The 13,317-nt window shown below is 44.5% G+C and overlaps 1 protein-coding gene across 2 annotated transcripts in view; it reads left to right on the top strand.

Annotated features, from left to right (window-relative positions):
• The window catches only part of MTF1 (metal regulatory transcription factor 1), a 52,008-nt gene extending 38,983 nt beyond the window's left edge, over nucleotides 1-13,025 (top strand). For both annotated transcript variants that reach the window (XM_068269024.1, XM_068269023.1), the window contains exons 9-10: nucleotides 2,681-2,744; nucleotides 11,712-13,025. In XM_068269024.1, coding sequence (XP_068125125.1) covers nucleotides 2,681-2,744; nucleotides 11,712-12,079 — 432 coding nt within the window. In that variant the 3' untranslated portion in view covers nucleotides 12,080-13,025. The remainder of the gene's footprint in view (nucleotides 1-2,680; nucleotides 2,745-11,711) is intronic.
• Nucleotides 13,026-13,317: the final 292 nt, after the last annotated feature.

The following is a 13,317-nucleotide window of genomic DNA, read 5'->3' as shown; positions in this document are numbered from 1 at the left end:
ACGAAAACTGAGAAATAATGAATATTTTTTTTTCCATTTTTTTTTCTTATTAATCCTGTTAAAATGCATTTATAAAAAAAATAATTCTTAGCAAAATGTACCACCCAAAGAAAGGCGCTGTCAATCACCGCCACGTGGGCCGGAGCGGACTGCCCACGTGGTGGCGATTGACAGCGCCGATCACGCAGACGCAGTACGGTCGCTCTGACGTCATCTCCGGGGACCAGCGAACGGCTGCGGGCAGAGCTGCGGCGAGGGAGGTCCCTGTAGCTTGGGGCTGGAAGAAGCCCCCGGTAAGTACCACTCATTTTAGTATATGTGCCCTGATGACTCCTTTAAGAAGTGATAAAGTTATTAGCGAATGAATAGGAGTTGAAAATTGCTCTGATGCATAAGGTGAAAAATCTCCGCGGGCTGAATGGACCTCTTTGCCAGTGTTGCAGGTGCAGAGATTGCACAGCAGTAAGTGTAATCTCATTCCTGTTGAGTTTTGATGTCAGATGGTTTGCTGAGGGGGAGAGAGGCATGATTGCTAGAATATGGACAGTGAATGATTCATTATGTTGACAGGGAGGCGCTGATTATGGGAGTCTAAACTGATAAACCACTTTTGCACTGCCCTTTGCTCAATACGCAAAACTAATAGAAATGAACTGTCAAAGCTAATTCAACACATACATTGAAATGAAAATTGTATTGGCCATTACAGAAGATGAGCAGATCGGTTGCTAAATAGAAGACTTGCAGAAGGTCAAAGCATCATCCGCATGTATTTCTTAACCATACTACCCTCTAACCATGCTTATGCAAGTAGTCCTATACGTTAACAGGGTGGCAGTTTTATAGCACTACAAAGTTCTGCTGATCCAGAGGGTAAAATGACGTGGAACTTTTATGGTCTTCTTGAGTATAAATTGGTGTTTGGCAATAACTCCAATCCAGTAAAAAATAAAAAATAAAAAAAGGTGATGCTATGTAACATGCAAGTAAACGGATTGGCAAATGATTTAAACTACTGTCATAATAAACCAGGGTTAGACCCATTGTTTTTCGTACATTTTTCCCGATGACTGCGGTCTAAGGCGTGTATGACACTAAAGAATGGGATTTGCACAAAACTCTATGAACCACTGTGTGAGCAAATAATGCAGCAGTTTGAAATTTTACATGAAGCTTATTTTTAAAGACTTTAAAGATTTGTTTTTTATCATCTACAGTACATCATGTCATTAAAAGATTCAGAGAATCTGGAGAACGCTCTATATGCATAGAACAAAGCTGAATGCCATTGCTTTATAACATTGGATAACACTGATCTTTGTGCATTCAGGCAGTAGTGTATCTGCAGGCAAAAGCTAGTATTTCTCAGCAGACAAAACTGATGTATGTAACGTAAAGTACACATGCTAATCTTAACATATTACAACAGCATGGCTTTGTGCTAAAAGTCTGTGCACTAAACTGGCCTGGCTGCAGTCCAAACCTGCCACCCACTGAAACCTTTGCTACATTTTGAAATGAAAAATACAGCAGAGAATATCCCAAACTTTAGGGCAGTTGAAATACTATATTGAGTACAGTTAGAACAATGATCTGCTCTCAGGACTACAACAGTTGGTCTTCTCAGATTCCAAACATGAATGTTTATATTGTTAACCACTTAAAGAGGAACTCCAGTGAAAATAATGAAATAAAAAAGTGCTTCATTTTTACAATAATTATGTATAAATGTTTTGGTCAGTGTTTGCCCATTGTAAAATCTTTTAAATCCCTGATTTACATTCTGACATTTATCACACGGTGACGTTTTTACTGCTGGCAGGTGATGTAGCTGCTGCTTGCTTTTTTGGAAGTTGGAAACCGCTGTAAACAGCTATTTCCCACAATGCAACAAGGTTCACAGACCGGAAACTGCCAGGAGTACCATGGTCCTCAGAGTTTCTTGTGGGAGGGGCTTCACCACAATATCAGCCATACAGCGCCCCCTGATGGTGTGTTTGTGAAAAGGAATAGATTTCTCATGTAAAAGGGGGTATCAGCTACTGATTGGGATGAAGTTTCAGTTCTTGGTCACGGTTTCTCTTTAATTACCAGCAGTCTCTGTTCCCTTAAGGACCAGAGAATTTCTGGTACAAAAACCTGGCACACTGATGTTTTGCCACATGGACCCGTCGCTCTCGCCATTCGCCCCGCTCTCCCGTCGCTGAAGCCCACTTGCTGTGCTGATTTGCTCACACGTTCAGAAGCCAATGAAATCGGCTCCTGACATGCTCACAGAGCTGTGCTGTGACCCAGGCAATGACGTCTGCGGGTCCTTCCAGCGCATGTGTAGGCTCTGTCTACTCCAATTTCTTTCTCCCCTCTGCCGTACAACATTCTGTGAAAAGAACTATGATGCGCGGCATATGGGAGGAATACATTAGAGGAGACCGAGCCTACACATGCACTGTAAGGACCCACAGACGTCATTGTCCGGGTCACAGCGTGACTTTAGCGTTGCTACTGTACTATGTAATGCAATGTCTAGTAAGACTTCATGGTCTTTTTAAACCTCTTTGCAAGGCAGACTCTGCCCTGTAACTATAGGCAGGTATTACAGTTGACCATGTGCGTCTAATTCTTACAGTTGTCTCATGTGATTATCTTCTAGCTAATAACACAGTTTTGTCTTCTGTTATAGCAACAAGCTCCAAAGGTGGAGAAGGTGTACTTCACTACTACTGTTCCCCTCACAAGCACTGGCGGTACGTTGTTGTTATAAGGTTGCTGTTGTAATTCATTTATGAACTTGTCAGGGGCAAACATAGGATTTTTAAGGGGGGGGGCGGGGGGGGGGGATATTCCTGAAAGGTCCAGAAGTACTTATATCCCCCGAGTGCTTCCAAATACAGGTGGCTCCATACTGCCCATGCACAAAAGTGCGCTGGCGTATTACGGAGCTGCCTATCTTTGTAAGTACTCAAAGACACAAGTGTTTCTGAGGGCATCTGGAAGCAGCAAATTTGAACGGGGGACAGTGCTGGAACAACTCCCAGAGAGAGGAACAGGAGATAGGCTTAGTTTGGACAATTCAGTGGAATACGCCATATAGTGTCACATAGCGCAAGCGATAGCCATATGATGCAGGGATATATGCATCTGCGGAAGATGTTGGCACTATATAAATACTAAATATTAGCATCTGTAAATAAGCTTCATATCAATTCAGAGGATAGAAACAAATTTCAAGTCTCACTAACCAATTCCAGTAGAAGGGTACATATATTGTCAGGATATAGATCAGTACATCAGTTCTAAGGCTTGAAAAGGGACAAAAGAATTTGGCACCAAAAGACCTGTCCTATGTTAAAGGAACAACTAGTACCTAGTTTTTACAAAACTTTCAAAGTGATAAAAAGGGCTCATTTACACTAGGCAACGCATGCATGAACGCAATTTCATACATGCATTGCAATGTGCTAAATCGCATAGGTCGGCAGCTTCCATTCTATTAAACAAAATGAATGACAATGCATACGTCGTGTGCGATGATGTTCCCGGCTAAGTTGCAATGCAGCACGCGGGAATGCAAACTGTAGTGTGAATGGTAGACTTTCATGCTACCTGTATTGCAGGCATTATGTGTGGTGCTGTCTGTCATGACTGACCGCACATAGGCCTCGATTCATAAAGCATTCCCGCATGCGGTAATGCTGAAAACGGCTCACTTTACCGACCACATAGCAAAATCTGTATTCATAAAGTCTTTTTCCGCATGAAAAGCCGACATTCGCGAGCAGAGTGATAAATCACCGCCTTGCGCGGTGATTATCTTAACAAAAGTAACAAGTGTCAATTCATAAAGATCAGAGGAAGCGGTATGCAGACGGAAATTACCGCTTCCTCTGATGTGGCGAGAAGCGTGCGGAATACATTGCAGTGAATGGGACAGACCTCCCAAGCAGCAGCATAGAGAACACCGCACGGAGGGAAAACCAAAAGAAGACAAACGGTTGGCACTACAGTTGTCATGCATAAATCAGCTTCAGGAACATACGGCATGCACAGGAGATGCAAGATCACCTCTTCTCTGGAACCTCTTCAGCGTGCTCAAGCAGAGACATCAAATAGCAAGCAAACAAAGAAAGCAGGAAAGCTGGCACTGCTGCAAGTGTTCAATTTATTGTAGCATAGGTAAAGTGCAAACGTGCATCATCTTGCAAAATAGCATGGAGTAAAACACACACCCTTGTGAGAGGAGGCGTAGGTGGTGGTGGGTGCTGGGCACAGGATGCCTGATGGCCGTTTTGCGCTAAACAGCGCTTCTACGGAGGCTGCAACCATAATGGCCAAAGGCTTCTGGTTAAATACTATCCAGAGCCGGCGTTTGGCGTTACTTCCGGTGGCAGCGCCGCCCATACTTCCGCGTCACGTAATGACGCATAGCAGCAGCGTACATAATTCCGCATGGCGCCTGTAATGTACGCATGCGTACTGCATTATTATGCTTGCGGTGCATGCGTAAATATGGTCGCACAGGGGGAGTAAAAAGCTCCCCCTAGCGGCCAATAATGAGTAGGGCCCGACTCAGACAGACCCACACCTTAGGTTGAAAGTGGAAAGGGGAAGGGGGAGAAGCAAAAAAGAGGGGGGAGGGAGAAAAAATGCCAAGCAAGGCAGAACAGGAAGTGGATAGATGATCAGGAGAACCTGAAAAGGTGAAGATGGGTGAAAACCCTTGGTGTCAGTGCACGAAGGGACTCGGCCAGCTTCTCCTGTTTCCGCATGCCTACCGACAGCCTAACGCTAGCCTACAGCGGAATATCTCCGCACTCCTATCACAACTAGAAACATTTTTATGAATGACCACCCAGAAGGCTGAAATACCGACAGCGGTGTTTCCCCGCTCGAATTTACCTTACCGACAGCACTTTTATGAATCGAGGCCATTGTGTGAATGAGCCCTAAAGCAATACCAACTGCCATCTAAATAGTATCTTCAGCAATGAATAGACAAACAAACCCTTGCAGTTGTGCTTTGCCTTTTAACACCTAACTTTACAACACAGCATAGAAAGCAAACATATCCCCACATTTAATATTCATACCAGAAGACGCCTTTTTGTCACAAAGGTGCAATTCATGGCAGCATGCACCGGGGAGGACTGGGACCTTTTGGCCTGGGGGGAAACCAGGGCTGTAGAGTCGGAGTCGTGGAGTCAGGGCAATTTTGGGTGCCTAGAGTCGGAGTCAGGAAAAAATGCACCGACTCCGACTCCTAATGAATTTAAACTGTAATTAAAATAGAAAATATGATAAAATGTTCTATTTCTCAGATAATAGTCATCATAAATAATTTTTACATACAGTAATAGCTGTGCTTAGTCCACAAAAATGAAATAAACCAATCAAAATGAGTTACTTGTGCTGCTTCAATAAAGCAGTCCCCGTATTTTTAAAGTCAGACGTACACATCTGATTGTGACTGTGTATATGACATCGATGCTGTAAGTATAAAGCCTGATGTGTAGCCGTGTCACTAATACAGATGGTCAATGAGATGGAAATAATTCTGCGTTGATTCTGATTTATGCAAATGTACTCTTTGCTCATGAAATCAAATCATTTGATATGTTGTTAAAATTTGGTTTGGTGACTACGAATTAAATGGTACCTGAGGATGAAAAGAAAAGTTTTATACATACCTGGGGCTTCTTCCAGTCCCCTTCAGGCTAATCAGTCTTTCGCTGTCCACCTCCACCACCTGGATCTTCTGCTATGAGTCCTGGTAATTCAGCCAGTCTGGGCAGTCCGGCTGCATGCCGCTTCCACAGCCTGGAGCGTTCTGCACCTGCACAACAGTGTTGCGCAGGTGTAGTACGCTCCCGGCGGCGGAGTTTGTGCATGCGCACTACGCCAGACTGGCTCAAGTACCTGGACTCTTAGCAGAAGATCCAGGTGGCGGAGGAGGACAGCGAGGGACTGATTAGCCTGAAAGGGCTGAGGAAGCCCCAGGTATGTATAAAACTTTAATTTCATCTGTCTCAGGTTTACTTTGTTACACAGTAGTACTATACTCTACATGTGCACTCTCCACAAAGCTGCAGGGAATCCAATGAGAATGTTGAGCACATTGAACACATAGGTGTTGTCGATCACCCATAAACCTGGTTCAGATTGTGCATGAAGAATGTGTAATAGAGGAAGAATCTCCTTATTCCCCTGCAGAGTACCTGCACATCACTCTTACATGTACCCACAGTTACATTGCCTAGGGCCTGATAGATGTTCTTTGTTCCGGCCTGTACCTTTTACAAGTACTCTTACCAAGGACTAGTTTTAGTCTATGACTAAAGGGAATAAATATGGCAGTCTCCATATCCTTCTCACTTCAGTTGTCTTTTAAAATTCCTAAGCGTTGGCAGTTAAGACGTATTTCATGTTACATACTTTAAATCAACAAGATTGTAATATGCAAATTAGAGGAGTCGGTGGAATCCTAATCTGAGGAGTCTGAGTCGGTGGATTTTTGTACCGACTCCACAGCCCTGGGGGAAACGCAAACTAGAGGCGTCGTATATGCCAGTAGTCACATGGAGCACCAATGCGGAAATACAGAAAGAACACTCTAGGGACAGTGTGACAGGTAAAGTACAGGCATCGGGGGGTACATAATACATTTTGAGGGACAGCGGCCGGGGTTTACGTCGTGTCTATCATTCATGGTTATCGCATGCCGTGATTATTGAACCTGACAACCACACCTGACAAGTGAGATCTCCCAACATCTCAGACTGATACATTCAACTAATTTCCACCCCAAATTTTTTTCCAATTCGATAATATCAAAGTGGTTGGCCGATCGCCTCTCAAGTCAACAGATGTATGGCCACTTTAATTCCCCAAAACACACACACACACACCCTCCCCTTCGCCACCATCTCTACTAATCCCTCACTTTGGAAGATGGTGGCGCTATATAAATACTAAATAATAGTAATTTGCCTCACTAGGATTGCACTTGTATTTAGCTTTCCTGTATGACAAGAAGAGACCGACACCCAGCCCTAGGGGAAGAGGGAAACAAAGGTGAATGAGGGAGGACTGGTGCACACCAAGAGTGCTTCTGGGCATTTTTCAAATCGACAGTGATTTGAAAAGCGCTTGGCTAATGTTACCCTATGATGGTGTTCTCACAGCAGCGTTGTGATTTTTTTCAAAATCACAAACACACAGCATGTAGCATTGTTTTGAGCAATTCATTCAAAAATTGCTCTGAAAATCACTTCACAAAATCACTTCACAAAATCGCACTCACAAATTGCTAGCGATTGCTATTGTGAGTTTGGAGTGCACTAGCCCAGAGAGAGGAGTGCAGAGAAATTGAGAATAGCCTTAAGGCTCGTACACACGCCTGACCAAAGGCAACGACTGGTCCGTCGTCCCCTCCTGCTGGGCGTTTTTTTCCGCAGACAGTACAGCGTGTGTACAGTCTGTCGGTGGACTGATAAGGCTGTTTCTGAGCTATCTGCCCGGCGGATCATTCGTGACGCAATCAGCCGCCGGCAACAGGTTCCGCCCCCTCGCGCTGTAACCGCCGGCCGTTCGGAAGCGCCGGCGGGTTACTAGCTGACAGATCGCCGCTACAAAGTGTATAATACGCTTTGTAATGTATACAAAGCGTATTATACAGGCTACTTCCTGCCCTGGTGGTCCCCAGTGATCGAGGGACCACCAGGGCAGGCTGCAGCCACGCAGGTAAGCACCCAAGCACACTGATATGCTCCCCCCCTTCCTCTGATCGCCCACAGCACCCCTCAGACCCCCCCCCCCCCCCCCGCCCACCCCTCAGACCCCTGTTTGCACCCAATCACCCCCCTAATCACCCATCAATCACTCCCTGTCACTATCTGTCAGCGCTGTTTGTTTAGTTAGTCCCTAAACTGCCCCCCTGGGGGCTCCTGATCACCCCCCACTCAGATCCTCCACAGCCCCCCCCCCCCCCTGTGTACTGTATACATCTATCCTCCCTGTAATCACCTGTCAATCACCACCTGTCCACTGCACCTATCAGATCAGACCCTAACCTGCCTCTTACGGGCATCTGATCACCCTCCCACACCATCAGATCGCCCGCAGACCTACCCTCAGATCACCTCCAAAGTGCATTGTTTACATCTGTTCTGCCATCTAATCACCCACTGATCACCCATCAATCACCACCTGTCACTGCTACCCATCAGATTAGACCCCTATCTGCTCCTAGGGCACCCAATCACCCGCCTACACCCTCAGACCCCCAGCCCTGATCACCTTGCCAGTGCATTGCTTGCATCTATTCCCCCCTCTAATCACACCTTGACACCCATCAATCACCTCCTGTCACCACCTGTCACCCCTAGCACACCTAACCATCAGATCAGGCCCTAAATTTGCCCCGTGTGGGCTCCTGATCACTCGGCCAAACCCTCAGATCCCCCTCAGACCCCCTTCCGATCACCTCCACAGTGCATTGATTGCATCTATTTTCTCCTCTAACCAACCCCTGAGACACTCATCAATCACCTCCTGTCACCCCCCCTAGCACTCCTATCCATCAGATCAGGCCCAATACAACCTGTCATCTAAGAGGCCACCCTGCTCACGATTTTGGGCCCCTAAAATGCCAGGGTAGTATAGGAACCCCACAAATGACCCCATTTTAGAAAAAAGACACCCCAATGTATTCCGTTAGGTGTATGACCAGTTCATAGAAGATTTTATTTTTTGTCAAAAGTTAGCGGAAATTGATTTTTATTGTTTTTTTCACAAAGTGTCATTTTCCACTAACTTGTGACAAAAAATAGTCTTCTATGAACTCACCATACACCTAATGGAATACCTTGGGGTGTCTTCTTTCTAAAATGGGGTCACTTGTGGGGTTCCTATACTGCCCTGGCATTTTAGGGGCCCTAAACCGTGAGGAGTAGTCTCGAAAACAAATGCCTCAAAATGACCTGTGAATAGGACGTTGGGCTCCTAGCGCCCCTAGGCTGCAAAAAAGTGCCACACGTGGTATCGCCGTACTCAGGAGAAGTAGTATAATGTGTTTTGGGGTGTATTTTTACACATACCCATGCTGGGTGGGAGAAATCTCTCTGTAAATGGAAAATTGTGTGTAAAAAAAACACCACAAAACACATCATACTACTTCTCCTGAGTACGGCAGTACCACATGTGTGGCACTTTTTTGCAGCCTAACTGCGCTAAGGGGCCCAAAGTCCAATGAGTACCATTAGGATTTAACAGGTTATTTAGAGACATTTGGGTTCAAGACTACTCCTCACGGTTTAGGGCCCCTAAAATGCCAGAGCAGTATAGGAACCCCAGAAATGACCCCATTTTAGAAAGAAGACACCCCAAGGTATTCCGTTAGGAGTATGGTGAGTTCATAGAAGATTTTATTTTTTGTCACAAGTTAAAGTTTAGGTAGAAGCCCCAGGTAAGTGAAACTCATTTTTTTATTTTACTTGGACCCTCCCTTTAAGTGGTTAAGATCCATTGAGCAGATCGTTCAGAAACAGCCTCATAAGTCTGCCGACAGGCTGTACACACGCACTACTGTCGCTGAAATGCCCGCCCAGCAGGAGGGTCTGACGGACCCGTCGTTCACTGCCGTAGTGCGTGTACGCACCTTCACAACTTTTCTTGTGAACCTCCTAGAAAAATCTCTTGACATTTTTCAAGCAGCTAATAAGACTGAAAAGAAGTCAATTCAACTTTTGGATTGACTTCTTATCAGTCTTATCAGCTGCTTGAACAATAGCAAGAGATTTTTTTTGAGGTGTTTCCCAAGAAAAGTTGTGAAAGCCTAAAAGACCGCTGTTGAGTGTGTGTGTATGGGGCGTTACAACAACAAATGTGAATACACCAGGCACCTGACCAGCCCTAAATCACTAAATGAAATGCGGCCTGGGGGGAGATTGCTCCCCTTCCCCTGGCCAGTCCGGGCCTGGTATGGACACATCCAGCCAGCACTTGGGGAAGGGGGAAAACAAGGGTGAAGGAGGGAGAGAGGAGGAGTGGAGAGACTGAGATAGAGCAGAGAGCGTATCTGTATTGTAGTCACACATCACACAGAGGCTGTTTGCCTGTAATGTGTCTCCTGTCTCTGCCAGCCTCTCACACAAGCTGCAGGCAGCCCTCCTGAAGTTTAGGGACTGTCAAAAACTTTTCAACCTGTGAAATACCTTATGTAGCTGTCCACGTGCAGTCTTTACAATAGTGAAAGAGCTGAGTTTTTTCCACAGACCCTGCAGGAGGCAAGCCTCTGTATATTTACCAGCTTGCCCTCTTAAGCAATTTCAGAGATTTTTTTTAAAGGTACAGGAGTCTCAAGAGGGTATTCCAGACATCGGTAACCCCTGGCTAAATGCGCCAGTGCTTGTATAGCCCCCACATATTTTCCATAGCTCTTTACAGATTAAAATGAAAAACAATTAAATGTCCTTTAGTTATTTTTTATTACTTTCACACTTCATTATCAGAGTTAACAGTAATTTATTGTGCATAATCATAGTTGTATTACAACATCATATTCAAAAGGATAAATGCCTATTGGTGTTTCATACTGTGCCTGTGTGCACTTATCCCTATTTTCCCATCTCTATCATTAGCAACACCCTTTAGTCATAGGGAATATATAATTTTGTTTAGAAACCAGCCTTTTCTCCCCCAAATTATCAACTTGAACCTGAAGGTTTTGCGGTTAAGATTGGAATGGTGCTAATCAAAATGTCCTTGTAGTTATTAGAGAACGTGAGGAGGAAGGGGGAGGCCTCTTTAGGATCCAGAGGTTTCCCCCTGCCGAGGTAAGGACCTTCTAGGGGCACTTTTTTCCCTTCAGGTTCTCTTCAAGGAAATGAGTGTAGGAGTATTAAAATATTTTGGCACTTCCTGTCACTGTTGGACCGTATTCTATGCATGGTGGTTTTGCTTGTGACTTCTGCTACCAATGTAGATTTCAGCTTCCCAGATTTTAAATAAAACTTATAAATTAGAACATTTTGCCAATTATTCCACAACAGGTCTCTTAGCTGTTGCGGTATAAATGTGATGCCTACTATGTGAGCAAAGCAAAAAGGGCATTATGGAAATGTATATACACTGCTCAAAATAAGTAACCCTGTTGCTAAAGGTAATCAAACCGCCACTACAAGGATTATAAACTTAAAACTCTTTATTTTTTGTCCTTTAAAGCGGACCTGATGTAAAACAAACAAAAAAACCCCAAGAGTTTCACTCTACCTGGTGCTTCTGCCAGCCCTCTGCAGCCATCCTGTGCCCATGCTGTTTCCAAACGATCTTCCAGGCCATGGACACTTTCATTTTCGCCGACTTACAAGTTGACATCCGCTGCGCCTGCATGTCCCTGGCCACGCGCGTCCTCATACGTGCTACTGTCGCCGGGAGCATCATGCGCAGACGCAGTACGAGAAAATCTCAACTGCGCCTGCGCAGGATGTTCCCGGGAACAGGAGTGCGAACGAAGACCAGGGCTGCGCAGTGGACAGCAAAACTAAAAGTGAGCGGGGGGGGGGGGGGGGGGTTGGGGGCTTGGACCCGAGGATCATTTGGAAAAGGTGTGGGCACAGGAGTCCAGGTAAGTGAAACACTTTTTTTTTTTTTCCTCAAACTTCAGGTTCCTTTTAAGGGACACATTCTAACTTGATTTTTTTTTCTCTTATTTTCAGGAAATGCCGTACAGCAGATAGGGTTGAGCCTTCCTGTCATCATTATAAAACAAGAGGAGTCTTGCCAGTGTCAGTGTGCCTGTAGAGACTCTGTAAAGGAGCCACCTGCCAAGACTAAAAGATGTTCTGACTCAGTTTCGAAAGCAGATCCCAAGTCAACACCTCCTGACACTGTTCCCCCTCCCTCCTCCCCCTGTGAAGGCAGTAGTGGACACTTGAACCCCACAGACTTGCCACCCTGGACACCATCCTCTATGGACATTTCAGACTTCTTATCACTGCAGAGTCCGGACAATCCCTCACCCCTCGTCCCTGGGGATGCCTTGCTGCAAGGAGATGACATCAGTCTCAGTGGGTTTTCTAAGTAGGGATCAACCAAATGGGAATATTTTCATACGTCTTCATACCAAGGGGCATTCATCCCTCAGCACTGATGTCTGGTTACACTCATGCATAACTCAACAGATAGCCCAGTGTATAATCAATTTTAATAACTGGTAGATTAACAGAGTCTTTTTTTATTTTTGTAATTAGTTAAACCCTCCAGTGGAAGGAAAAGTACCACATTTTCCTTCTGGCACTGACAAGGGGTTTACCAAGCAGATACATTAACCTATTGTTTGATTGCACTATAAGACACTTTGTTTGGAAGTCTGGAATTGTAGCAGGGAAATATATAGAAATATATATGTATCTTGAAAAGGAGCCACTGGAGACTTTATTCTGTGATTGTCATGTTCAGCGGTACTGTTACAGCACATTTTAAGATGGCAGAGAGATATTAAAGAGGCTATGTCTGTTTCATTGGTTCTATGTACACAGTTTGACTATGATGCTGTAAAACTGAACTTCAGTCATTTTTTATTCCCATAGCCCTCCATGCCTCACAGCATTCAGGCTATCCTGCTCTCTCTTTGACCTGAGTAAAAGTTAACACCTAATTAAATGATGTTACATGTGTGATAATGTTTAATTTGCTGATGACAGATCTACAACATCTGACAGTATGACTGTCATATAAAGAAACAATCGGTGGCATTTATTTTATAAATTCCAGGTAACCATTTAGGTCTGGACTCAGATTCATACAGAATTTATATAGATAACAGTTCCGATTCTACTGACACTCCTATATTACAGCATTCCGCTTCTGTTCTCTAGAGTACATTTTAGCCCTTTTATGAGATTGGTCCACGACTGGCTTTGATTTGTGACAGTTTGGCTGCTAGTAACTGCAAAAGGGACATACTTTATGACCTTTTTCATTAACATCATCTTTCTAGAAAGCTCTAATTAAAATCCTTGTCCTAACTACGTAGTTTGTGTGTTACATTATTTTAATGCTTTATGATGGATTTTAAGACCAACTATGGACCTGCCACTCTGTAATGTCAAAGCTGCCGATCAGTAAAAAGCTGACCATTCCCTTAAAATGGTAAATACCTTTTAAGCAGAAATGGTCATCCTAGAGGTGGCCATACACGATGCAATGAAATAGATCCGATTTTTTTTTTCTTATTATTTTTCACACTCAAATTTTTAAAAATTGGAAAAAGTTTGTTTTATCTCCATCGGGGGAGAAAAATCAATCCCCCCCCCCCCCCCC

The sequence above is a fragment of the Hyperolius riggenbachi genome, chromosome 2 (assembly GCF_040937935.1).
Source record: "Hyperolius riggenbachi isolate aHypRig1 chromosome 2, aHypRig1.pri, whole genome shotgun sequence".
NCBI classification, from domain to species: Eukaryota; Metazoa; Chordata; class Amphibia; order Anura; family Hyperoliidae; genus Hyperolius; species Hyperolius riggenbachi.
Note: the sequence above shows the minus strand (reverse complement) of the source record. Positions and strands in the feature narration are given on the sequence as shown.